The sequence below is a fragment of the Dromaius novaehollandiae genome, chromosome 3 (genome assembly GCF_036370855.1).
Source record: "Dromaius novaehollandiae isolate bDroNov1 chromosome 3, bDroNov1.hap1, whole genome shotgun sequence".
In the NCBI taxonomy this organism is placed as follows: Eukaryota; Metazoa; Chordata; class Aves; order Casuariiformes; family Dromaiidae; genus Dromaius; species Dromaius novaehollandiae.
In genome coordinates this window covers 2,327,952-2,355,328 of record NC_088100.1, presented here as the reverse complement: position 1 = coordinate 2,355,328, position 27,377 = coordinate 2,327,952, and the positions used below count along the sequence as shown (strand labels likewise).

Here is a 27,377-nt window from a genome sequence, read left to right as displayed (position 1 = left end):
GCAGGTTGCTAGGTTGAGCCGAACCCCCTCCGCCGGCGGGCTTTGATTGGCTGCCGCCCTCTTTGGGGGTGGAGGCCGCGGGAAGCGGTTGCCATAGCGACGCGAAGCGGCCCGGCGGGGGGAAGGCGGCCAGGTGAGGCCTGGGGCGCGGAGGGCCGGGGGGGGGGGCGGGGACACAGGGTCTCTGCGTTGCCCTGGGGGAGGTTTCAGCCTGGGGGTGGGACGGAGCATGAAGACACCACCGAAGAGTATAAACTCGGTGGGTGTGTGGCGAAACCCCCCGGTGTCTGTCGCTGGGGGTCAGCGGGGACCGTTGGAGTGGGGCTGGGGGAGGCCGTCGGGGCGCCGCAGGCCGTGGGGACGGGGAGATGGCGGGCGCCGAGGTGAGAGCGTCGTGGATCATCCCGCTGTGGGGATGATGGTTTGTTCTCCAGGGGAAAAGGGATGTTGTGGTTGTGTGGAACAGGAGAGGGGATCAGGGGTCAATACAGGCGTGAGGCCATCGGTTCCCCTGGGCATCATATCGTGGGGACTGTTCAGTGCGGTGACAGCTCCCGGTAGGGCACCGGCCCTGCAGGGCACGAGGAGATTGATGTCGAATATGAAGGTGCGTCTGGGCCCTGGAGAACATCAGTAGCGTGGACACAGCAAGGAGTAGTCAGGTACTATTGACACCACTGGAGAGGGGAGATCGCTGGCTCTGCTGGCACGCTGGAGCCCTGCCGGTGCTGGGGACGCCGTGAGGTGAAGGCGATGGTGTGGGAGTTACAGAAGCACAGCCTGAACGTTGGCGGGGGCAGCGCTATGTGCTGGGCTCACAGTGCCTTCCACAGGGCCGGAGATATCCATGAGAAGACTGATGTGATAGGGAGGAGCGCTGGCAGTATCAGGCAGCCAGAGCAGAAGTGTTAACCGAGGAGAGGGCATCACTGTGCAAGGATGGAGGTAGCAGATGTGGAAGGTCTGGGGGATATCAGTGCTTTGCAGCTTGCGGCTTAAGGGCTGGCCAAAGGTGAAGGAAGCAAGGGGCCTCCTTGTTGTCATAAAACATTGCACTTGTACACTTAGCCTGCTGCCATTCTCTTCGTGCCATCTTTCTAGACTTCCCCCTACATATAAGTACCTGTTTCACATTATCGCTTCCCTCCAGAGTTATCCTCCTGAATTTTTTTCATGTTGAATGTCCTGTAGTGTGGCCTTTATTCCAAGCCACCTTTTTATTACTACTGTTGTTTACAGCATTTCTTCTGTGAGATTCATCAACACACTGCTTACCGTTGATACAAAAATTTACAATAAAACTCACTTTCTTGTCTGAGCTTTGGATTCTTTCACTTAAATTCTGCTTATTTGCAGTTGAACACCTTGGCTGTACCATTGTCATCACATGGATTAATATGATTAGACTGTTTCTCTGCAAAATGCTTTCTCGAACCTCTGAGTGCACCAGGCCCTGTTGAACCACAGTGGCTTACTGCTACAGAGATGTGGTCAAAAATATTAATAAAGTGGGTCTGCTTCTGAAGGACCTGCTTTGAGTATGGTTTACCCAGACCTCTGGAATGGCATTCCAGAGGGTTAAGCACAGATTAACCCAGCTAAAGGAAATGATTGTAATGCCCTTAATATGATATGATCATTCCATATTGTTAATCTTATATATGGGGTTTTTTTTTTAACTATGAGTTTGACCCAACTTGTACGGAAATCAGTGCGAGTATTTCCAGTGGCTTCAATGGGATTTCCCTCAGTCTTGGAAATGTCTTGCTGTGTGAGACAATGCCATTCATGTCTGTTGCCTTATGAAATTAATGTGTGCCTTCTTGATACACCTCAAAAACCGTGTGTATCAGTCCAGATTGGCACGCTGAAGCATCGTTCCTCATGCTGTATTTGGGCTTTCCCTTATTCCTCTCCAGTACCTTCCATGTCATCTGAGTTGTTAATGAAATTATTGGTTAGAGCTTGACCCTGCACAAACAGCTTGGATCTCTACCCCATATATCCTTTCATTCCCCTTTCTCTTTTTAACATTTGCTGCCTTCTGGACTCCCCTGCTCTCCACATTGTGTAAGATAACTGCTCTGAAACAGCTCTGAACAGAGATCTCTGCGCATCCTTGTGTGAAGCTATGCAGACAACCAGCTTGAAAACACTGTATATACTCACAAAACTTTTTCTTTCCCCAGTCTTTTCCCCAAACCTCTTTTTCCCAGGTATTTATTATCCCTGCCACCCACTTCTAGACATTTTGGTTTTCCTAAGAGATGGATATGAGATGCTTTTATAGTCGCAATAGTTTTCCTTCCCTGCCTAGTGAACCAACATTTTCCTTGTCTATATTTAAAGCTTGTTAACCTCGTCTCACATCTCTTGCTGGTTGGTTGCGTTCAGATCAGCTGAGCTTGATGAATTTTGTCCTGGGATACGTGAAGAACCAGCTGGAGCAATCTCTGGAATGTTATTTTGGGCAAGCAGTCCAAAGATAACAACTACTGCAGAAGAGAAGTGGGGCCCCAGCCCGAGAGCTCGACAGCCACTGGTCTGTACAGTACACCGGCCACTTTTTAGCGCATCAAGCTGCTGCAGCCCCATCAGTGTGTCGCAGATTAATGCTCCGATCAGTGTTACCCTAGACTTTTGGAGAAGCAGGATTCGCTCTTAATCCTGCCAGAGATAGGGAGAGTTGGTGTAGAGACAAGAAGGGCAGGTTTCGCCTTTGGCAACAGACAGCTGTAGTCAGTAAACCAAGTCTTGTCTCACAAGGTCTGTGAAGAACTTGCAGTCCAATTTTTAAGCTAGCTGTGTGTTATAGGTAAGATACTCCCAGATTTTCTAACTCTGCCGGCTCCTCTGATGCATCCCATGAAATTGAGGATCTCCTAATAAAAAAGCACACTGCATGCCAGCATATGCAGCATGCCTTTGAGGAACACAAATAAAACAGGCTCTAAAGTGACACTGCACAGTCCCGACTTCACCAAAGAATTTGTCCTGTAAACACAGACCGCCGAGGCTGGACTTGGGGCTGCTGCCAGATTGCTCCCTGCCTCCCTCCCTTCCCCGTGATTTTGAGCGTAGCTGGCAGGGATGAAGCGTGGGGCGGACGGTGGTTGTGTGCCTGTGCTAGGAAAGGGGTAGCGCGGGGAGCAGAGCAGGCTGGTGCCCTGTGCGCGAAGCTGAAATCTTTGGCCACGCTCACCTCCCTACCTAATGCTACCTGCCTTTGCAGCCCTGTTTACACACGGTGCTTCTCGTACCAAGTGCAATTCGGGCCAATGCAGATTTATGGCGTGTGTGGCTGGAACATGACTTCTGCCAGGTGTGCTGCGAGCCCCATTTTTGGCACATGCGGAGCACAAGAGGGTCCAGAAGCACTGCTGTCCCTTTGGGCTATGAGTTGCTGACAAGCCAGGGCACAGAGGTGCTATGCGAGGGCGGCTGTCCCAGGGCCAGGCAAGCAGGGTCTGGGTAGGGGAGGCAAACTGGAACAGCAATCCAGCCTTGGGAGTGTGCTGCAGTGACAACTGATGGTTTTGTGACTAATGGAGAAGGTTGTCCCTGAAAAACAGGGAATAGTTGCCTGAACCTGTTTTTTGGCAGTGGAGCTGTTTCTCCAGCTTGCAATGTTGCATTTCTGAGCATTGAAAAAGGCAGGGGCATTGTAGGAAAAAAGGGAAAAAAAACCCCAAGCAACCCCCCCCAACCCACTGAGTGATCCCATAATAATGCCTTTACCCAGATGCACCTAATAAATTGCACTGGAAGCCTCGAATATTTGCTAACTCGAGAATGCAAAGCTTTGAAACCTCTGCAGGTCTTTTAGCTTTTAGTGGTGCCTCTGTAGGAAGCTGGAATTGCTATCTGCATGCAGTAAGTTATTTAAGAATCTCCAGCAAAAAGAAAGAAAGAGCTTAGTCTCTTGTAATGAACTTATTTTCTACCACTGGAACCATATTACGTTACCAGATGCAGAGAGAAAGATATAACAGCTCTTTCATTTATTCTTTTTACTTCTTGAGGCTTTAAAGCAACCTGTAGTGTTTACAAAACAATAAATAACCATATGAAGGGGCCTATGATATTTTTTAATATCATAAAGATCCGACTTGGTTTTCAGGCTGCTGCAGTTTAAGTCTCCAGTCTGGAAACTGGAGCCCTGAGGTGAGCACTGACATTACCCTGCTGAAGCCAGCTGCAGGATAGAGGATGAAGGAAAAAAAGCTTTTCTCGTGTTTGGGCAAACATGTATGAAGAAAGAGCTTTGTCTGCAAATAGTCCGGTTATTTGGTGTCACAAAAGGGAAGGGAAAATTTCATTAAATGTCCTGTTTACTTCACATCTGTAATTTTGGTTTAAAAAGAAAAAAAGCAGTGTGGTCTGTCAAAGCAGTCCCAACCAATCTGCCTGAAGACAGGATCCTGCGAGATTTCAGTCAATTCTGAACCATTTTGAATTTCATTCTCTCAGTTAAGTGTGATAGAAACAAAGAGGCCCTTTGAGACCTGGCATTCTTTGCCCATCAAAATCAGTAAAAACCTATTTTGTGTCACTTAAAAAAGAAACACAGGTCAGTATACTAAGATATCTACAATTTTCAGTGCCAACAACTGGGAAGAGAAATTTTATTTGCATTCTGACTTGCTACAAATGCCCTGTTGTGATCACTCGTGCAGTAAAAAGCAGAGGCACATATTCAGCAACGTTTGTGATGGGAAAGACCTACTTGATTATTGATTATTTGTGTTACATTAGTGCACAGAGGTTCCATCAGGAAGTGTGGCCTCCACTCTCATGGTTACTGCGGGTACATCAAATAAAAAGAAGGTCTAACCAACTGACTTTCAAAGAATTTTGCTTGTATAATATGCGGTAAAATCTTTGAGTTCTTCCTTCAAATGATTTGATTTTCACCAACATACTGTCGTGGAGGAGCACAGAAATAATGCTGGTCTTTATTCTCATTGTTGTAGCTTTTGCGGCTGATAAGACGTCAGAGGAGCCACCATCTCACGTATCTATGGCATTTGCACCTCCTAAAAACATGGATGGCCCAAAGCTACAAACCAAAATGAGCACATGGACCCCCCTGAACCATCAACTCATGAATGACAAGGCAAGTTCCACGCAACCAAATATAGGCTGAAACCTAAATGCCTTAAACAGGAGAGGACACTGCTTAAGTTACCTGGTGGATTTGACCTCTAGATAGAAAGGATGCTCTTATTTGTAAAGGGAGACTTTTCTGCTGTGAGTGGGTCAAATTCACAGAATCACAGAATGGTTGGAAGGGACCTCTGGAGATTGTCTAGTCCAACTCCCCTGCTCAAAACCGAGTCAGCTAGAGCAGGTTGCTCAGGATCTTGTCCAGTCAAAGTTTTGAATATTCCCAAATCCTAAGGCAAATTCTCAGGCTCACTTCTCAAATTCTCCAACCCCAGAAAAAATTAAATTGTTGTTTTGCCTGTGTAGGTCATGAGTAATGAAATAAGAACTTACAGATTTTATTTACTATTAGAAGTATATATATATATATCATATACAAGTGTGTCCACACACACACACACACACACACACACACATCTTTATAATATACATATAGCAATATGTTATATAAAAATCAAATGTTCTATTGTATGTTGTTTAAAGCATACAGGTATTTAGTTCAAGTGTTGTCTTTTTATTTTGCCAGATCAGTTGATTTTAAATTAAAAAATAAGTCTATTCATTTTTTTAGTAGAAGTTGCTAAATCAGTCTTTTTTTTTTGCACCAGAAGACTTCAGTTTAACCTCAGAGCAAACTGAGTGTCGTACGTTTCCAGGTGGCCAGTGTGCTCCATCTCAGCTCGCAGGAAAGAGCTTAATTCCCATGCCCTGGCTTCTGTGCTAAGCCTGGCAGTGATGAGGCTACCTTGATATTTTGGAAACTGAAGTGACGCACTTAATTTATAAATAACAAGATGCGTTTCCTAACCTCCCACTCTGCAGACTATATCTGGGATCTGCTAACACAGCTGAGGCTTTTTGGCTGATGTACCATCACCGGGAGCTTATTTTTTTCTCAGAATTCAATTTAGATTTCTGTTGATGATTCACAGAGTTTAATTCAGAGTTGGCTATTACATCATGTAGTCTAACTTTCTGGATTTCTCAGGCCTTCTGGTTCCACACAGTTTTCCATGTCTGGAGCTCAGTAACTAGAATTTGGTTAAAACATATCTTCCAGGAAGGTATCCAGCCTTTTGGGGTTATCAAGAAATGTAGATTTCATCATTTCCCCGATAATATTTTTCTGATGGTTAATCCTCTATATCATTAAAAGCTGAGACCTTGTCTTTTGTCTGAATACCTCTAGCATTAGTTTCCATCGTTTAAATCTTCTTGTGCTAACAACTCTTTTGTAACCAGTATATTTTTCTTTGTGGAAGTACTTTTACTCTGCATCAAGCCAACGCTTGATCTTTTTTGATAAACTAAACAGATTGAGCCCTTTGAAGTCCTCCCAGTCTGGCACATTCTCCAGCCTTTGAATCATTTTGAAGTCTCTTTCCTACGCTCTCTCTAACACAGTTTTCCAGAAGCACATTGCTCTGTGCAATAAAGTGTTATCTCACTATCAATAGGTTCATGGGTAAAACCACCCTTTCCCACCTACTCACTTCTCTGCTCCTTGGACAGCCTAAAGTGTGTCGGGCTGCAGCAAAACTTTTAAGAGCTCATGTTGAATTGTTGTGTACTCCGACCCTTAAAGATGTTCCAGGTAGAAAAGAACATACCATAATCTGCCAGACCTGTGCTCAGTGATGAAAGTCATGATAAAAAGTGTTTACTTTTTTCCGATCCAGGCTTTATAGCATTAATCCACCTGAAACTCTTTTTCATTTATCACTACGCCACTGTCAGTGCTGGCTCTGCAGAATGAGCAGAAAAAAATAGTTGCAACAAAAACATTGTTGACAGCTGAAATCAGGAGATAATCAGATTAATATACACAGGGAGCTAGTGAGTGAGAGGGTGCCATTTTCATACAATCATATCTCTGTTCATTTCTGCACTCTTGAGTGAAGAGAGAAGAGAATTTGTAGGTATAAGACTCTATGTGAAAAACAATGAGAAGACGAGAGTGTAGAGAGAAAAAGAGATGCCTAAGCAAGGTATTAGTAGAATAAACAATGAGGGGCAGGAGCAGTAGGAGTTCAGAGCTGATCCAAGGCAGGAGCATTTAAGCTCCATCTAAACCATTATTTGGAGCAGACCCAAAGGCAGTTAGTAGAGTAAGTTTGCCACCTGTCCTAATTCTGAGTAAGCCAAGGGGTATTCCATTAGTGGTTCCTGCAGGTTTCCCTGAATCTGCAAACATGCTCAAGAGTGCACTTGCCTGCACTGTGGGCAGGACCCAGCTCTCTCCTGCCCATCATATATCGCCAGTCTTGCAGCCTCCATCTATTTTATCTGCCCATACTGCAGTTGTCAGAGCGGAAAAGACCATCCAGGGTCTTACTGCTGGTTTTATGGCCACGATCACTGTCAGGGACAGACCAGTGTCAAGAAGCCAGAATCAGAAAACCTCAAATTATGCAGAATTCATGGAGCAAATGTCAGAAAAACAGAGCTGGAGTCAGAGATATGCCAAAGTTGTGCTACAGCTAAGGATGAAGTAACGTTAGGGAACAGAGCAGCCTGCTCACCCTTAGCAAAACTGAACAGACTTCAGTGTCAGTTCTGCTGACCATGGGGCTGCGATGCCTTTAGGAAAGGATTGGACTCCAAAAGACAGTTTACCTCCTGCTAGACAGCGATTCGGGCTGGAGGGATTTGCCAAGCAGACTTGAACTTGACCTTATTTAAAACCACCTAAAGAAATAGATGTGAGATGGCAGGTCTCAGGAGCAACCTAGGCCTTAGGCTGCATCCAAGACCAGCCAGCTTAGGTACAGTATGGATATAATTCCAAGACCTTGGAGGGGAGGGTAGTAAACATGGGCTTGATGAAGGTAGTGGATGATTATACCAATCTTGGGCCATTCTGTTGCTAGTTAATGCTTCCAAGTGCCTGGAGTAAGCAGAACCTTCTGACAGAGTTGGCTCAGATGTATCTCCAAGAATGCCAAAAGCAAATATGTGTCATTCTTTGATCAAAGACCATTAACATTGCTTTCAGTTACATAAATAGCTCCCAGTTTCACTCGAATTATCTAATCCAAAACTTAGATCTTTGGCTATTCATCACTTGCTTGTGGCAAATCCTTTCCAAGTTCAGCCAATACAAAGCTTGTTAGAGGGCTTTCTTACTTTGCCAGGTGTCCCACATGCAAATAAAGCAAATAATAACTGTCAACATGCAAATAAAAGAAATGTCATTTTCCACCCGTCACAAGAGACACCTGCTGAGAGAGACAGGGCTAACACTGACAACTGCTATACCAGACGTCGGCACTGATAATGTCTTTCTCTGCAGGAACCTTCTTTGCAGGATGTCGAAGCAGTATGATGTTTGGAGTTCATAATGATTAACCATGTTTTCCTAGTTGTAGTTAATAGCTGTTTTTGTGTGTAGTTATAAGCTGGTCTTTTTCCTCTTTGATCTGTCTTCTGGAAAAAACATCTACAGCATTTCCTCACTTCCCAGGTCACAGTCCTGAGTGTAGAAGGCAGTTTTGTGGTAGTGGAAAGTCACGTGCTAGTGCCTTCAGGCCCAGCTCTGCATGGATAAAGATCCACGTCACAAATCCTTTGCTGCATTTTGACACTGATCATACTTCTTGTCAGTTGTCACTGCAAAGTGGCCACTGACAGCAGAGCCACAAAGATTAATCTTACTCTCTCATCCCTAACTATCTTGGTCCATTAAGACTGCAGCCATTGATGGGGCTGTATGATAGCTGCCCACACTGTATCCGTTCTAGGAGCTTTCAGTCCCTGGATGTGCCCAAATCAGGAGAACTGAAATTTCTAAAATAAAAAGCTGGGAAGCCCAGCCTCTGGTATCATCAAAGCACAGGAGACACAACATGTCACAGGATGACCAGGAGAGTAAAGTGTTGGGATGGGCTGTTGGCACATTGTACAGCAGCTGCAGAGGAAGGAGGCGAACAAGAGAGGCAGCACATTGGAGCCACTCCTCAGAGCTCTTCTTCACAGTCATGTAAACATAGCCCTTGAACTTTAGAGAATCTGCTTCAGTGAAAGGGTCTTTCCACAGGAACGAGACTGTAGAATTGAAGAAGATAAGGAAGAAGTACATGAGGCCTCCTTCAGACCACTGGAAGAAGCCTCATGTTCACAGGCCCTGGTCCTCATGAGGGACTTTAACCACCCTGATATCTGCTGGAAGGGCAACACAGCAGGACACAAGTAATCCATGAGGTTTCTGGAGTGCATTGATGATAGCTTCCTGACACAGGTAATCAAGAGGACAAGGAGGGAAGATGCTCTGCTGGACCTAACACTTACTAGCAAAGAAGAACTGGCTTGGAGTGTGAAGGTCAGAGGCAACCTTGGCTGCAGGGACCATGAGATGGTGAAGTTCAGGATCCTAAGAAGAGAGAACAAGACAAAGAGCAAAATCACAAATGTGGACTTCAGGAGAGCAGACTTTCAGCTATTCAGGGATCTGCTTGGAAGAATCCCATGGGAGATTGTCCTGGAGAAAAGAGGGGTCCAGGAGAGCTAGTTGATTTTCAAGGATCACCTCCTCCAAGCTCAAGAATAGTCAAGAGTAGGAGGAAGGCTAATGTCACTCCAGTCTTCAAAAAGGGCAAGGAGGAGGACCCAGGGAACTACAGGCCAGTCAGCCTCACCTTGATCGCTGGAAAAATGATGGAGCAGCTCATCCTGGATGTCGTCTCTAAGCATGTGGAGGAAAAGAAGATGATCAGGAGTAGCCAGCATGGATTCACCAAGGGGAAATCATACTTAATGAACCCGATAGCCTTCTAAGATGGAATGACTAGCTGGATAGATGAGGGGAGAGCAGTGGATGTTGTCTACCTTGACTTCAGCAAGGCTTTTGACAGTGTCTCCCTTAACATCCTCATAGGTCAGCTCAGGAAGTGCAGGCTAGATGAGTGGACAGTGAGGTGGATTGAGACGGGGCTGAACGGCCGAGCTCAGAGGGTTGTGATCAGTGGCGCAGTCTAGTTGGAGGTCTGTAGCTAGCGACGTCCCCCGGGAGTCAGTACTGGGACCATTATTGTTCAAACTCTTCATCAGTGACCTGGATGAAGGGACAGAGTGGTCGCTCAGCAAGTTTGCTGATGATACAAAGCTGGGAGGAGTGGCTCAGACCCCAGAGGGTTGTGCTGCCAGTCAGAGGGACCTCGACAGGCTGGAGAGATGGGCAGAGAGGAACCTCATGAAGTTCAACAAAGGGAAGTGCAGCGTCCTGCCCCTGGGGAGGAATAACCCCAGGCACCAGTACAGGCTGGGGGCCGACCTGCTGGAAAGCAGCCCTGCAGAGAAGGACCTGGGCTCATTAGGAAGAGCATTGCCAGCAGGTCGAGGGAGGTGATCCTTCCCCTCAGCCTTGGTGAGGCCACATCTGGAGCTGTGTCCAGTTCTGGGCTTCCCAATACAAGAGAGGCATGGAGCTACTGGAGCAAGTCTAGTGGAGGGCCACTAAGATGATTAAGGAAGTGGAGCGTCGCTCTTATGAGGAAAGGCTGAGAGTATTTGGAGATATTCAAAATCTAGCTGGACACAGCCTTGAGCAACCTGCTTTATTTGACCTTGCTTTGAGCAGGGAGTTTGGCCTGGGTCCATTTCAACCTCAACTATTCTGTGATTCTGTTTATTCTTTATAGATCTCAGAGATTTTTTTTAAAGTTGGATTTTTTCTTCATACTGAATCTCCTTTAAGTATTACATTTTATTTATGTGTATATGTTTTTATAGGTATTTGAAGAAAGAAGAGCCCTGCTTGGAAAATGGGTAACCTTTTCTCTTTAAATATATGTTTAAATACATTTAAATACATGGGTTTCTGTGCTGTAATGGGAATGTAAAACATGCCCTGTTTTGAAAAAAGGTGACTCATTTAACTGACATAAATGTGAAAGTGAACTGTAACTGCTCTACTTCTGAGGATGGTAAAGGTGTAATTCTGTGTGTCCACATTCTGTAAGTTGTGAACTTGGGAAACCTTATTCCATTTTCAGAATGATTTGAAATGGGATAAGAAGCCCTGTGAAAAGTCTGTGAAGTCTTCAAAGAGGATACTGGATGTTTAGGCACTGCCATCACCTGCTAGCAACTTTTTAAAGCTAGTAATAGACATATTATCTACCAAGTGCACACATATGGCTCCTAATACTGTCATAACCTAACACCTCACAATCTCTTTCTGTCATTATATTCACAGCTCCCATATGAGACAGGAAAGTGCTGTTACCCTGTTTTGCAGATGAAAAACTGCGGCACAGAGAGACTTAAGACAGGATTTGTCTATCCCAACCACAAATGACTGCAGGTTAGGCATTCAGGACAGGGTTTTCTCTGGCCACATGTGAATGTCTCAAACACAGATATCTAAGCCTGGCTGGTCCGGCCATAGCAGACTCCTTGTACAGTCAACAGAGACAAAACAGTGCTTCCACAGGGTAATTCATCTCACTTACTGTAGGATGAAAGAATGGGTCTCTAGAGATGCCTGCATCTTTCCATAGCCTATGAAGGGAGTTATAGCTCACTGATTTAAAGGAATATAACCTTAAGTGACCTACCCAGGAAGCTGATGACAGTGCACAATGGTACACCATTTGCTCTAGTCCTAAACTCACAGCTTAAATATCACATTGTCTTTTCTCTTTTATGAGGCAAAATACATATAAAGGTAATTGTGGGAAAGCACATCTGCTTTGTCTCCTATGCAAACAAGAATACATACTCAGGGAGCTTATTGCAGTAAATGCACATCTTTAAAAATGGGACCAAAGAAGCAGGTACATGGTCACATATCCTACACAAGCTAAATAGAAATATAGAAATGATGCTCCTTATCTGCACTCCTTGATAAAGAGTATTTGCACAGTAAGTCTGAACAGTGATGCTTATTCTTTATGCTTAATAGCTCACTCATGTGGAAGTCTTTTGCATGTGAGACGGTTTGTAAGGATGAGTATTTTGATTTTAAGCTCATAAGGATTATTCATCTTTACAGGAAATAAGCTTTCTATAATTTGTTCACTTGCATGTATTTGGATAATAAGAAACTTCATGGAAACCAAGAAAACAAAATAATTGAATGATTATTGTTTAAAAAGCACTTTTTAGCATGATAGTCTGTAGCTGACAGATCTAAAACCCAGCTTGAAAATTGTCGGGTGTTTTAAAATGCCAATGAGATATATGGTGGCAAAAGTGCAAATATATGTTAATTGGAACCCCCAGTGAAAGAGCCGAAATCTAGAAATGAACCCTCCCCAGCGCTGAATCATCTTCTGAAAGGTTAAATACTTGACCCTGCATATGACACTAAATCGTAGCTCTCATCATGCTCCTTTAGAGCTAATTTTTCTTGTACTTCTGGCATCCATCATAGCAATGAAAAGGGTGAGGAAAGCACAAAAGCTGCTCTTACTGCCTTCGCAGCCCATGGCATGGTGGTACGTGGTATGTGAGGCTGGAGCAGTTTCAATTTGGGAGAAAATATGTCAGGAAATCACAGTGCCCTTAGCAGAACTTTTTCTGTTGATTCATACGGTCCTCTCCTAATGCTCTCAAGAAATATGGACTAGATGAAGCTGCTGAAAGGTGGGTTTGTACGGCTGGGAGCCCATGTTCAGTGTAGTCGTAAATGCATATAGGCTGGAAGGCTATAATCTTCTAAATCTCTCCTAAATCCAGAACTGATCAATGTTTTAACTAGTATTTGGATGAGGGAACGGAAAGTACATATTTGTTTGCAGATGATACCATGCTTGGAGTGATTTCACAAACTTTGGAGATTAGAAATCAAAATGCCAAAAATCTGCCAAAAATAGGATGCAGTTTGATTAGGACAAGTGAAAAGTGCTACATGTAAGAATGACCATTACAAAAACTGCAGAAATGAGAAAGCCCAAGTGTGCAGCCATTCTACAAAAAAAATTGCTGGGAATTATGGCGGAGTGCAAACTGAGTATGAGCTGACACTGTCTTATAACTATAACAAAGGTAAATATCCTAAAGAGCTGTCTGAAAGGCAGAGCTGTCCCCAGTTCTGGTCACTGTATTTCAAGAACACTGAGGACCAGTTGGAGATATTTCAGACAACAAGTTGTAGGTGAGAACAGTCTCAGGTCTAGAAAATTTGAAAGTGATCTGTTTATTCTAGGGAAGACAGAGAAGAGACATAATAACATCCTTCAAATAACACATAAAAGTTGTTTGAAAAGAGGAAGGGAATAATCTGATCTCCACATTCACATTGGATGGGACGAGAAATCATGGCCTCGAACTGCAGTTACGGAGATCTAATTTAGACATCAGGAGAATCTAATGGTACAGATAGCTCACTGCTGGAATAGCTTGCCTAGGGCTTAGGGGTGGAATCTCCATCACTGAAGTCTTTGGAGAACAGGTTAGACAAATGCTTGTCAGGAAGGTTTAGGTAGAGGAGCTCCTGCCTTGCGGCAGGAGATGAACTAGCTCAGTGTTTCTCAACCTTTTTAAACTGAAGGACCATTTAGCCTTCTGGGAAAGCAGAACAGATTGCCTTGAGCAGCATTGCCACAATAGGTTTCCTTTACGGCCAAATAAATATTAGATTAAACTTTGGATGTTCATTTTTTATTTTATTACTCCTGATTTTATTTGCATGCATTCAGGACTCTGTTTTCATTTAGTTATTTTTTGCAATCGTTTCATAGAACGTCACTGATGTCTCTAAAGCTACTGTGGCCCATAAAAGACAGGCTGAGGAACAACGAACTAGCGGGCCTGAAGGGATTTCTTTTCCCTGTTTCTGCGCTGCTGCACGGCCCCTAGGATGTGGGGCTGGCTGTGCTGTCACCTGCGGTATTCAAGAGGTGTGAAGGGACGCTCTAAAATTTTGAACTTGCAATGAACCCAGCCAGGTATTATTGCTGCACAAAGAAGAAGCAACGGCAGTGTTTAGCGAGAGCAGCCAGCCTTTCTCACATGGCTTTTCCCATGCACGAGTATTTGCAGGCTATGATCCTACTGCATGCATTTGTGATGATTTTCCCTCACACTAGCTCTTTCACCCAGATATTACCCAGATACGTACAAAAGATAAATTGTACTGCTGTCTTTCAGATGATATATTGGGAGAGCGTTGACATTTTTCTTCCAATTTTCCTGTTTTATTCTTGCTATTCTGTATTGCACCCCAGGCAGATGCCTTCACATGCTCCCTTTCAGCTTCACTTTCTGCTGTGTTCCCAACACTGCAAGCTAAAAACTCCTCCCATTAATTTAAAAAACATGAAAACATTTTGCTCCACCCTAATGCTCCATGCTGCCACGCTGACACCCAGATGAATAAATTGACAATGAGGCTGGGGTTGAATTTGTGGATTAAGACACCTAAGCTTGAGCATCTCCAGGTGATCTGAGTATCTCAGCTCCCGTTATAACCAACTGAGGTCTAGACAAGTTGGAGGAGTCTAGATAGTGGAGTAGCAGCCGTAGGCTGTGCAGCATACCACAGGCAGCTGAACCCCATCTCTAGTTCTGCAGACACCCACCTGGAGACACCTCCTCACCCAGGAGCTGACCCTACGCTAGGTACCAGCGTGCAGAAGTGGTGGCTTTTGCTCGCAGGTACTGCTCCATGTCACCAGGCTGGGGTGACATTCCTCAGCAGTCTTCCCAGAAGCCTCCTCTTCCAAAATTTCAGGATGAATTGCAGACTTTGTTTAAGTACAGTGATGAAAACAAAGAAGAACAGATCCTAAGGGCAAGTTGCAAGTTCCTGACAAGGAGCTGCTTGGTTCCAGTGCAGTTTCAGATGTTATTTGGTGGATTACTGTATCTTAAGGAAATCAGGTGCCTGTCTGCTTCATCCCTTCTCCTCTCACCCACGCCACGAGCCTGGGACAAATCCCCTGCATCAGGATTGAGAGAAGATGGCTGGGGAGGAAGGGAAGGACTGCTTCTGCCTATGTTAACCTCCTCTATCTCCTTGCAAGCTGCTGCATGCATTAATATATCACAAAACAGCCTCACTGACCAGAGAATTCAGTTCTACATTTACAGAGCACGGAGATGCCTGCGTGTGATTTTAACCCTGTGAACTCATGTCAATGTGCCTTTTGGAGAGGAGGGTTACGGCCTATTTCAGCAGCTACTTCAAATCAGTGAAAGAGCCTGTCTCTTATAGATGAGGGGCCTCTTTAGGTTAAGCAACAGAGCTTCTCTGCTTGGGTGCTAAGGTCCTGGGCTCTCCCCTTAGTGTCAGGCAGCATTTTTTGTGTGTGTGCACTCATGGATTAATTGTAAACTGATCGCGGAAATACAGACGGAGCGCCTTGCATTCCCCAGTGCAACAGCCAGCGTAGCCTGATGTCATCCAGTCCCTGGGGAGACATTGTTCTCCAGGGCTCGGGGAAATACAGAAAAGGAAAAAATGTTTCTAGCTGCGGATGGGGAAGGTGCAGCACGTTCAAAAGGGGAATCCGGTCCGACTGGTTGGGTTGCTGTAATCACATGCAGGGGAGGAACTGTGGAAAAAGGCAGCCAAATGTAGGATGGGGACATGCTTGTTAATACTGGAAAAGAGACAAATTATGCCTGCTTAACTACTTGGCTATTGCTGAATGCAGTGGAGAAGAAGCTGCGTGTTCCCATGCTGCTGGTGTGTGGTGCTGATTTAAATGGAGTTTCCCTTGCAGTGGAAGCCCAGGCTGAGGATGTTGGAAAGACTTGCTTTATTGCAAAATCTGTGGCAGACTGGGAAGAGTTAAATAGGAGCAAATATTCTGCTCCTTTGAAAGAGAAGCTACATTTGCTTCGATCAGTGCACTTAACCTCTTGGTCGGTGGTTGCACGTTGTTTCAATCAGGAGAAGATGTAGTTGTGATGGTGAACGGGGAGCCTATGTGACAGAGAAAGCCTTTCACATCAAGCTGAGGCTGAGAAGGGGGTAGGCAGAGCCTTCCCTGTCCCCCCAGTGCATCTTTGTCTGATTTTATTTCCTCAGAGTGCATGTTTCTAAAGCCCTCAATCCAAAGGTCCTGCTTCAGTTTTTACCTAGTAATCTGCTGAACACCATTAGAGGGGAAACTTATATGCAAAGTAGGGATGGGAAGGAAAGGGTGTATTCCCGACTTCACTGTCTGTCTGTGTATGAAAAGGCATGGACATTTGGGAGCTTGCTTCTGTTTGGCTCGTTTCATGTCAGGAATGCCAATTCCACCCTTTCTTGTCCTTGCCGACCTTCTTGAAGGTCTTGCAGTGTGGTCTGCAAGAAGGAGGAGAGTTATTTACTTCTTACGATTTATTCTCAGGTACTGGAATTAAACACATCCGGGTATAAAGAAACAAAGAGTTGTTTAAAATGACCTGGAATTAAATTACTTTCTTCTCAATTACCTTTCAGTGTATTTTAAACCATAATTCTGCCAGTGCCTCGCCTGCCCATAGAATCTTTTAGGGAAACAGAGAAAAAGAGGTCTGAATTTCTATTCTGTTGCGTTGAAGGGAGAGGAGGAGAGGAGAGAGGACAACGGACTTTAAATCATTTGTCCACAATGAAAAACTAAATGTTGGGAGAACTGTACACTTTTCCTCTTATTTTTAGTTTTTGGAGGTCACCTTTAAATAAGGAGTTCATATGCCCCAGGGTTAAATGTGGAAATAAATGTGCTGTGATTTGAGCGTGCTGTCAGTGGCGGAAAGCTGGCTTCTGAAAATAATCTTATGGAAGAAGAGCGTGTGTTATGGGTATGGCCAGTGCCTGAGAGAGAAACAGCCGGGGGTAGCTGCTGTTCTTGCTGTACGAGGAAGCAGGGTGAAGCGGGACTTCACCCAAATCCGCCCTTCGGCTTTGGAAGGCCATCCTTAACTCCGCGTTTCTGCCGGCTGCGGCTCCGGCTGGGATTCCTGTTGCTCCCGACTACAGGCGCCGTGGTCCTCCGCCGGGTCCTGTCCGCTGGCGCTCGGCGCTGTCCTCGCAGCCAGGACTGCTCTTGCGGGTTTTGAGACAGATTGCACAGACTGCGGCGATGAGGTCAGGCCCCTCCCAGGAGATTGCCAACACTTTAATCCTCCTCTTGAGATGTTTGTCACGAGTATAGAAATGCTGTGAAAAATTGCTGTTACTGCGCTGTCTGCTGAAGTGGCTCCCCAGCTCTGCCGCAGGTTTTCCTTGGGAGCCATGGGCAGCTGCCTCAGTCTCTCTTTGCTCCACTTCTCCAGAAGGAAATGGGGATGATACTTCTCTCCTGTGTGGTGGGATTGTGAGAATAAATTCATCACAGATTGTGAGGCACTCACATACTGCAGTACTGGGGGCCATATCAGTGTCAGGATAGACAAGGAAGTGGCAGTGAGCTCATTCTGATTTAGGATCTGATCCTACAATCACACATTCGAGTCTCTTTCTGTCCATGAGCCAAGCTAAGTCTCAGAACTGATCCCAGAAGTAGTCTTGTGAGCGTGAGTGTTTCCCGGACTAGGCCATCCTGGATCCTTTGAGGACTGTAAATCATATGTTACATGGCTTCAGCGTTTCTCTTAATGTAGCATCTCCATTTGTTCCCAGTTCCTATGCGCTCGCTTTGCCCTAGGATGAGTCACCAGGAGCTGCTGCTTATGCACTTTGCCTTGCCTTAAATGTGTGCTTTATTTTAAACAAGCTGAATCTCAGGTTTCTCAGGGGCCGAAACTCCTTTTTTCAGTTTGACAAGTGGACAGACGCTCAGAGGCGGAGGATCCTGGGGGACTTGCTGGAGCGCTGCTCGCTGTCACAGCAGAAATTCTGCGCCAAGCACCTACAGGACCGAGTTCCCACCGAAGCACTAGATTTTACCACGCAGCTCCCTCGAGTACTGTCTTTATACATCTTTTCCTTCCTGGATCCACGGAGCCTCTGTCGATGTGCACAGGTGAAAAAGCAAACATGCATCTAAGGTTCAGTAGGTCAGGTCAAGCTAGCTAAAAAAAGGAACCATAAAGAAACAGCTGTAGTTTACAGTACGGTCATGTCAATGCTATTCTTTGTAATGCTAGAATGTCTTCAGGACTGGCAGCCTGGTGCAGGATGCTTAGCGACACTTGCAGGGTATTGAATACTGCACGTACACAAATCCTGAGAGTTAAGTCAAAGTGGCAAAATTTGCAAAAGTGAAGAGTAATTTTGGATGCTCAGCTCTAAGGCTTTTAACTCGTGGCACCTTACAAGGCTGGTCATTCCGAAGGAGGAGGCCTGGCTCTTTCTGAAAATCGTGCTCTTTTAAAGTGCTTTGCGCTGTGTGCGAAAGCATTAATCGCTTTGGAAAGTATTGGCCCATGTTGGTTGCAAAGAACTGGATAAGGTGCTTTAAGAAAAACAACCGCAAAAACCAGACCCTTTAAAATACTTGAAGGTAAAGTGTTGGATGTGGGGAAGCAAAGAAGTTATAGATGTGCTTTTGGATACAGTGGCTAGGGATTTGGTCTACTAAGACTCTGAAGGTATGTTTGCATGGCATAAAGTGCTGGGAGGTGATACCTGAAGTGGTTCTGAATGAATAAGTTCAGATACTGCTGACATGATCATCACACTAACGTAGTACTCCAGATAATAATACTAATATATCAAAAACTCAGCTTGCTTAAAGCTTGCTTTAGTTTCTTTCTCCAGAACTTCATGTTTTATGTAGATGCAATTCACATGATTCATTCACAGGCAGGGAGAAGACATGTTAGGAAATGACTTAGACAGAAAGGTCTTTACAGTGCTACTTGTGTCATATCGTTGGATAGCTGCTTTTATAAGCATGGCTGTGCAAGCAGTGTTTGCCCTCAGGCTGGGAGAAGCATTGCGTGCAAGGTGGCTGCATGATGGAGTATAACGGCAAACATGAGGGTAGAGAAAACATTGAGGACGGGTCTATCAGAGTAGGGGGGTTTATTATTGCTGGTTTTGTCAGTGGTAGCTAATAAAGGTTTTCTTCAGGCTGATGTATGCTCACTGAGTAGAAATGAAGGAGTTACTTCAAACAGACTGGAATCTGTCCTGTAGGACAGTAATTTTTGGAGGAATTCACTGCACTGGAGATAGCCAACACTTATGCACTGATCACTGCTCATGAAGACCTTGAATTTGGGTTTAAATGGTGCATAAACAGTGCTGAAGAATTGTACTAGTTTTAAGCACAAAGGGGAGCTGCATCAACAGGAGACGGTCTGTAGCCCATTGTTATCATTTTGGATGCTTGAAACCCCAAGATTTTGCCCTATTCTTATACCTAGTTTACTGGGCATCTGCAGGTGAGCTGGCACTGGAAGTACCTGTCTGAACTGGATCAGCTCTGGATGCTGAAGTGCCTGCGTTTTGGCTGGTACATCAACTTCTCTCCAACCCCCTTTGAGCAAGGAATCTGGAAGAAACATTACATTGAGATGGTGAAAGAGCTGCGTGTTACAGGACCAAAGGTATATAGCTACCACCTCTGGAGATATTTGATGCCGGTGGGAAAACTCCAGGCTGGTAGGGTTTATAAGCCCTTTATCTCTTTATTTTTCTTGCACTAGTAAAATAGAAGATATATAATTTTAAATCAGAATCTAAAATAATGTGTTGCCATGAGCACTACTTCCCTTTCATCCATCCGTGGCAGGGGGGAAGCAAATACCTTACTGGTTAGGAGAGAAGCCATCCCAAGGTCTCCCTCTCCTCCTATCCTCTCAGTGTTCCCTGGAGTAATTCTCCAAGTTTCCTATTCCAGCATTCAAGGCTGTTGCCCTCTCCTCTTCCCCTATTTAAAAGTCATATCTCTAATTCTAACCAATCCCTGCAGGCTTGCTCTGTAGTAGTCAATGGAGAGAAGCTGATGCATCCAGAAAGCAGCTCAGATCATCTTAATGTAGTATTTGGGACATGGGCAATGAATTGAACTGTCAGGGTGCCTATTTCTGTCCACTGGGGCCTGGAGAAAGTAATTTTGAGTTAAATACCCAGTTCTGTAAAGACTAAAGTTAGGCAACATGAATACCACTTTCATTAAAGACTAAAATGTATTTTCTTCTCTTCCATTCTCTTATTAGACCCCTCCAAAGGATGAGTTTGTAGTTATTGATGTGCAACCAGTAAGGAGCAATGTCCCAGAGGCAAAACTTTCTCTTTCATCAGCTTTGCGATCAGCTTCTGTGCTAAGAAAGAGGAGAGACAAGGAGAAAAAAGAACTTCCACCATGGCGTTCATCAGACAGACATCCTACGGACACCATCCGATTCAACTACCTCGACAACTATGATCCCATCGAACAGGCTAGGCAGGCGTAAGAGTCTCTTTCCTTTTGCATTTTCTGTGACATGTGGTATGTCTGTGTCCTTAGCAAGCTCACTGCCTGTGCTCCAAGCTGCCTGGAAGCATTATATTTTCAGCAACCTGGATTCAAAACCAAGTTAGCACACTCTGCTGCTCTGGTGGCTTTCTGGGATTGATCTTGGTGCTGCTTTAATTGCAGCTGCCCTACTTTGTGTCCTTTCAGCTCAGAGCACGGCAGAGCTTTTTAGCACCTACCTATAAAATATGCTGTAACTCTTGGTCAAGTTATATAGCTCTAATGGGAATAATCAGGACAACAGGTTGTTCAAGAGTTTTTAAATAAAGCTGCAAAGTTGGGAGGATTCTGCAGTTTCTGCACGAAAGAAGAAAAATGAATTAATTTTCATGAAATGTAATTATATTGGTTCTGCAAGGGTCTTCTGGCTGAAAAGAGATTTAGATGTGTGAATAGGGGTGCAGGTGTGTATAGTGTATATATGCTACGTAATATTTAAGTAAAGAATAATATTCGTAGTTAGACTTCCTGAGATAGATTGCCTAGATCCATTAGTTCTTCACCTCCCAGAGTTATTTGGTCAGCAGCCGGCACAAGAAGGACGTTTCTTTTGTCTTGTACAGCTTTGCACATCAAATGGTATTAGGACAGTCCCATGTTTTCCTTTGACCCATCTGGCATCAGATGTTTTCAGAATCTCAGATTTTTCATCAGTTTCATCATTAGTCTGAGTCTGGTGAAAAGGTAATGGGTTACTAGCTTGGCCATTGCCTTGTCCCTGTGCGAAGGACTGCACAGATCCTCACCCCACTGCATGTGCAGAGATGATATTCATCCCTTTTCACTGTGCCAGCAAAAACCTTGGGAACCAATTAAGCCACAGTGAGAGTATCCACATTGTACTTTAAGTAAATAACTGATAGAGCTGAGATTAGCCCCTGTGCACAGGAACAATGAACCCATGAATTGCCCCAGCCTAGTGATTATTTGGGCTAAGTAGTGGTGTGCTCACATGGGCTCTTTCTCAGTGTGATTAACTTTGCTAAACCCACCACCCCTCCAGGGTGTTCCACAGAGTTGCCAGTGTCTAAGCAAGAGCCTTTTATGAATCATTTTTAATCCGCGTCCCCTAGGACTAGGATAGTGCATCACTTCAAAGAGCTTTACAGTTTCTACCTCACCCTCTTTCTGTGGTATGTTTCCTGACTCTAGCACCACTTCTTGCAGAGCTCACTGAGGCTTTTAACTAAGCATTTTAATGAAATGCTTCTTGTTGCAAATAGATGTCCTGATACTATTTTTAGTTGCGCTAAATGTTTCTATATAGTGGCTTGCAAAGGTTTCTGTTGGGTTTAGGGTTCCACTGTGCTGGCCATGAGTCAGTGTTGAAAATGGGACAAGCCATTTGAAGAGTTTAAAGTTGCATGTCCCAGCGTTGAGCTGTAGATGCAGTGGCAACCAGAAGCAAATGATTCTGAGCTGCTAATGCTACGGGAAGCACGTTGACTGTGTTTTCTTCTCCTAAGTGAGGTTTGAACCTCTCTCCATTTGTGCAATTGAGAACATTTTAATGCAAAGTATTCTAGCAAATCTGGCATTTATCCGTAATTACAGAGGATTATTGCAAGGAGAGAAATGAGATTTCCTCATTTATCAAGGCTCTCCTTTTAACATCACTTAAGCTGAAAGTAATTGTTAGCGTGTAGGCTCCTCCGTAATGACTCTCGCTGTTGTGCAGTGGCGCAGGTGTGCCGTTTCAGGTATCGACCCAACTTCCCACTCATATAACAATATTCTGGCACTTCTCTTCTGCGGTTACAGGGCTGACAGAGCCCCTTCTGCAGCCCCATCCCAGAACTCCTCCTGCTAAGGCTCCACGTGGTGTCTTCCCTCCTTCGGTCCTCGGTGCCTGCCTAGGGACTGGGACTTCAGCCCTTCATCCTCTTCCCTGTTTGCAGCAGGAGCAGCGAGACACCGCCTTCCGCTCATGGGCTTTCCCGAAGTGCAAGCTCTTGGTGGAGGTGGCCGTGGCAGCTGATGGGCGACGTGGGCAGACCTAGGTTGCCTATCAATGGTAACGCAAGGGCAAAGTGGTCAGAGCACCCCTCTGTGGTGCCAAGCTTTGTTTTGAACTGGAGATGAAGGCCATGCTCAGCCAGCTGTGAGGGAGTATCTCATCAGTTGGGCTAGGGAGGCAAACATGAACGCTTTGCAAGCTGTTTTATCTTACTCCGACCTACCAGCTTAGGCGGACCGTGACCGACTGGTGTACGGGGTTGCAAAGCAGAACAGAGAACCAAGATAAAAGCCTCTGCCCCCTCTAGGCTGTTTTATGTATAGTAATTCTTCAGGTCAGATGAATTCTTGGAGCTCAAGGGCATAACATTGGCTGTTCCTGTAAAATAAATGTCAAAAGCAATGAAATCTGTATAAAATGAGATTCCTAAAACAACAGGAGTGATTTTCCAAAACACAGTGTCTTGCAGTCTGGAGGGGTAAATGAGGTTTGTTGTGGTCTGAATGCATATAAAGGGGAACAAGAATTTTCTTGTTGGACATCCTGAGCATGTGTGAAAAGACGCAGCAGAACTACCAGAGAAGCAGCAGAAAGCCAAAGTGGTGGCTGAGAGTGGAGGTCTAGAGACACTAGACCTAGCACTTGTAGGCCAGCAGATTGACCGGCAAGCTGTGAGCAGAGAAACCATTTTTTTCTGTTGGAGTACTGCTGTGTTGAAGAAACCAGGACTTGTAGAACATTCTTTGTGAATAAACAGGGTCACCTCAAAGGAATACCTGACGCCATCATCAAAGCAATGTGTAAGACTAGTCACTGGCCACTTCTTTGAATGAAAGGTAATCTGCCTAATGTCAGGTTAAATTCTGCAGAATTTAAGAGGTAACCAAAAAAAAGAAGCTTTTCCTAGCTCTTGTACTTTGTCCAAATCCTCCCCTCACGCTATACTTTCCTAGTCCAAAGAGAGGTGGGAACACTCCCATTCATCATAATATGGTGTTAACTCTGCAGCCTAAATGTCATTTAAATGGCAGAGTTGTCCTCTGTTTCCACGTTGGTCTTTCCAGAGGAATCAGTAGCTAACATGCCCCCTTCCTCAGTGGTACCAAAGCTACACTGCTGTGAAGCCATAGGGAAGAACGTATCCTTACTTAGCCAACGAAGTGAAACATGGGAAGCGTAATAAGCTACGGTCAATTCTCAATTGCACTGGGGAGTGGAGTCAAAGGGAGTCCTAGAACAGGTAACAGAAAACATGACCCGTGCGCTGTAAAACGATACTTGGGGTATTTACCTTTGAAAAACAAATAAATGGATTTTGGTAGAACAACTGGATGAGTCGTTTGGCCTGGACAGTGCTGGTGCTTCATGTCATTGAGGAGAAGGAGAACCGTAACGCTATGCCACAGCCGGGTGGTGTCTGACAAATGGCAGGATAGAGTTAATCTGCAATCTGGACAATAACTGAGACTTGGCTGTATTTTCTGACGGGCTTTTTTGCTGCCTGCTCGTAAGGACGTGAGCCTGTATTGTGAAAGCAAAATGGTACCTGGGAGCCTCAGTGATGAATGCCGCTGTAGCTCGTGAAGGAGATGGACAGGGATCCTTGAGTATGTTCACTGAGGGGCTATTTGATTTAGGTGGAATAATGTGGAAGAAGCTTCAAAGTCACTGAGCAGTGAAATTAAGAAGAGCAATGAGCAGATGCATAGTCGAGGGAGTGCGGAGGAGGCATGAAAGAAAAAAGATGCAGGCAGGGGTTGAATTACGAATTGCCTGGAAGGGGTTATCAAAATCCCGTGCTAGAATTGTAGCTGTGACTTGCAGCGTTGCTATATGTATCTGTGCAATTTATTATAAGGGTGATTTCATTTAGATCTGTTTTGTTTTCTGCCTGATCTGTCCAGGTAGTTTTTCCTTTATATACTGACAAAACAGAGACCAGCGAGGACGGATTTGTCTGTTCTGGGATGCAAAGGTGAAATGAAACCTTGTTATCTAAAATGTGGAAGAAATTAGCAATTTTTCCCTGGGTTCGCTGGGACTGCAGTCTGCCTGGAAAGGAACCGGAGGGGCGTTTCTTTCGATCCGTGCGTGTACAGTTCTGCTGGAAGGCATCTGGTGTTTGTGCTGCTCGTTGCCAATAAATCAACAGATTTGCCTCCCACTTTATCATGGATAAAGAATTCTGATTCGAGCGTTGGATCCTTGCCAAGCTTGTGTCCTTGTGCCTCAAGAAAGAGCCCTGCTACTTCTCATGACAACAAAATGAAAGATCCTGCCCCCCGCCACAACCAGTTCTGGCTTCTAGAAGGGAGCACTAATTCAATTAGATAATTTATGGACGTAGGCCGGCTCTAAAAACAGTTGCATATTGTCCTGGTGTGTTTACCCAACAAGAAAATAATTACTTTCCGTAATTGTCCTGTCAGCAGCCTAGACCCAGTCTCTTACAAAAAGGGGATGGCGTGCGTGAGAAGGGCATGGTGTTTCGCTGTTCTTCTGAAGCCTAACACTTGCCTCTTGCTTTTCATGTTTCTGAATAGCCAGCTCAATGCTCTTTGCCTGGGAGGCTTGTGGGAATTCAAAACATCCCTTATGAGAGAAAAGCAGGGTGAGAAACACTGAGTTGAGCCCTGGGAGTGTGAGACCTGCCGTTCTCATCTCAGCTGTGACGCGGTCTTCCTCCACAGCCTGGAGAAACTCATCCTCCCTGCGTGCATTTTCCTGACCTTGACGTGGGACACGGTGATGCCCTGCTGCAGAGGGATGCTCGACGCCATGCCCATGCACATTAGCACATAGGTGTAGAGCGCTTTGAGGTTAACTTTTTAATTTACAACCACAAGCACTGGTTTGACAGGGCATCCGTATTTTCTCTCTTCATAAATATTTCCATTTTTTAGTTTTCTAAATGAACAGGCTTGTGTCAGTGCTGTCACTGGCCTCTGAAGAACAGAGTCAGAACCACTCCCAACCCGGTACAACACTCCTGGTTGTATCTAGTGGAGATCCTGCCTTACGGCAACTCTGGCAGAAAGGACTGCATTCTGTCTAGAAGTGGCCATCTCATTCCCTATAATAATGTTTTGGATGGAATTTTCTCTCTTGGCTGTTAGTGAAGTGTTTGTAAACAGGTTGCAATTTTCCTCAATTTGCTATTTGAAATAATGCATCTGATTCGTCTTTGTGGTTCTTGATCTGCAGCTAGTGTGGCACTATAGAATAACAGATATATAATGGCGTTGGATGATTTTGAGATGTTATGCGTGTCGCTCTGTTTCTTTATAGTATGAATGTTACTTTTAGAGTCAGTTTCTATTCCGTATATTCATGATTTTGCATTCTTAATGTGCATTTTAGCATGCCTTCCAGGAGACCAGAAATGCTGGTGATGGAGCTGGTAGATGAGCACAGAGAGCACACTGAATTCCTGCTTTAAATTTACTGCTTTTGTGAAGTTACCTGTGAAGTTATTTGCAGAATTTGAACGTGGAAGGGGAGTGAACACTTTCAGAGCAAATGTGTTTATGAACCTGTCTGAGTTCTTAAAAAAAAGCTTTCTCATACCACTGTTTTTACTCCTGATATTGGTATGACATGTCAGCAGGCCATATTCCCCTGTACTTCACTTATTTTCACACTCTGGGATATTCCTGTTCTGCCAGTTAATTATATTGACTTTAATAATAGCTGCATGCAAATGTATATATATATATATACATATGCAAGAAAAAGTACTTGGCTGTAAAAATGATGAATAAATAACTTATTGGAAGGGCAGTCCTCTAGCCTTATTTATGTTACAAGTTACACTGACTGAACTAAAAATTCTCAAATAGATTTTGTTAAATGGGTACCTGCCTTTCTGTGAATTCCCTTAAGTTGATGTAAAGCTGATTATGTCATTTTAGGTTAAATGAATAAGCCTCAAGCTAAGGGCATGTGTTTGAGTGCAGTAAGGTTATAGTAACTTGAAAAATAGCAAGTTACCACGCTCCTCTGAGCCACAGTAACTGTGTGCTCTTGGTCTGCCCCGGTGCGTTAGCTTAAACCATGTCTTTTTGGGTGGTATATCATAAGGGATTTTCTTCTTCTCAGTCTCAGGGAACCAACTCCATCGCGCTTGTTGATGCTATTCTGTTCCACTCCGCAGGAGAAAGAAAGGAGGCGGGGAGACCCCAGACCTTAGCCGACAGGCAGCTGAGAAAAAAAAGAAAACAGCCCGTGGACCTTACAAGCTCCAGAAGGCAAAATCACTGGCAAGTATCACCAGGGTGTGATTCTACCAGCCAGGGCCCAGCATCAGCTACTCCCAGCAATGTTTTAGCTCAGAGCATTTACTTAACTTAGGTAACTGTGAAACTTTGCTCCTGGCTATCAGTAGGCTGCCAGGCACATTTGCTGCCTATCCCCAAGGGAGATATTTAGCCAGAAGGGATGTAAGCAGGACACAAAGCACGCCATGTCAGGCTGCTCCAGGGGCAATCTCTTGTTGCAACCTAGACATAGTCCATCTGCCTTGGTGGGAAAAGGACTGCGTGCGTGTGGACACTGATTTTTGTTATCTGCTCCTCCCTTGCTGTACTTACTGCACAGTATCCTGACAGCCAGTTTCCATGCTTCACAAACCACTGGAGCAATTCTCTTATGGCACTTGAACCTTTCCCTAAAGCTGCTCTTCTGTGCTCACAACTGTTGATCATTGTAGTTTGATGTCAATTTATACTTTGTTCATTGCACCAAGCCGGAGCAAGCAGCCCTTAGGTCTCAATACTGCGGATTCATTGGACTCATCACTGGTAAAATAGGGCATCCTCACATGAAAGCAGTCCAGGGAAGTCAGGTTTCCAGAATGGGTCTCAGCTTTTGTAGGTATAGCAACAAATAACTGCCAGAAGGACATGCTTACAAGTGTATTGGGTTTTTTTGCA

The 27,377-nt window shown here is 44.7% G+C and overlaps 1 protein-coding gene across 1 annotated transcript; it reads left to right on the top strand.

Annotated features, from left to right (window-relative positions):
- The first annotated feature begins 61 nt into the window (after window positions 1–61).
- On the top strand, window positions 62–26,787 carry FBXO16 (F-box protein 16). Its single transcript, XM_064508249.1, has 7 exons — window positions 62–133; window positions 4,974–5,116; window positions 10,894–10,929; window positions 17,841–18,047; window positions 19,414–19,578; window positions 20,191–20,423; window positions 26,600–26,787. The coding sequence occupies exons 2-7, from the start codon at window positions 5,021–5,023 to the stop codon at window positions 26,724–26,726; spliced, it is 864 nt and encodes a 287-aa protein (XP_064364319.1). The 5' UTR covers window positions 62–133; window positions 4,974–5,020; the 3' UTR covers window positions 26,727–26,787.
- The last annotated feature ends 590 nt before the right edge of the window (window positions 26,788–27,377 follow it).

Coding starts and splice junctions, on each gene's coding strand:
- FBXO16 (XM_064508249.1), top strand. CDS start 5,021: ATGGCATTTGCACCTCCTAAAAACATGGATGGCCCAAAGCTACAAACC. Junction 10,930..17,840: donor GAGCCCTGCTTGGAAAATGG/GTAACCTTTTCT, acceptor TCCTTTTTTCAG/TTTGACAAGTGGACAGACGC. Junction 20,424..26,599: donor ATCGAACAGGCTAGGCAGGC/GTAAGAGTCTCT, acceptor TCCACTCCGCAG/GAGAAAGAAAGGAGGCGGGG.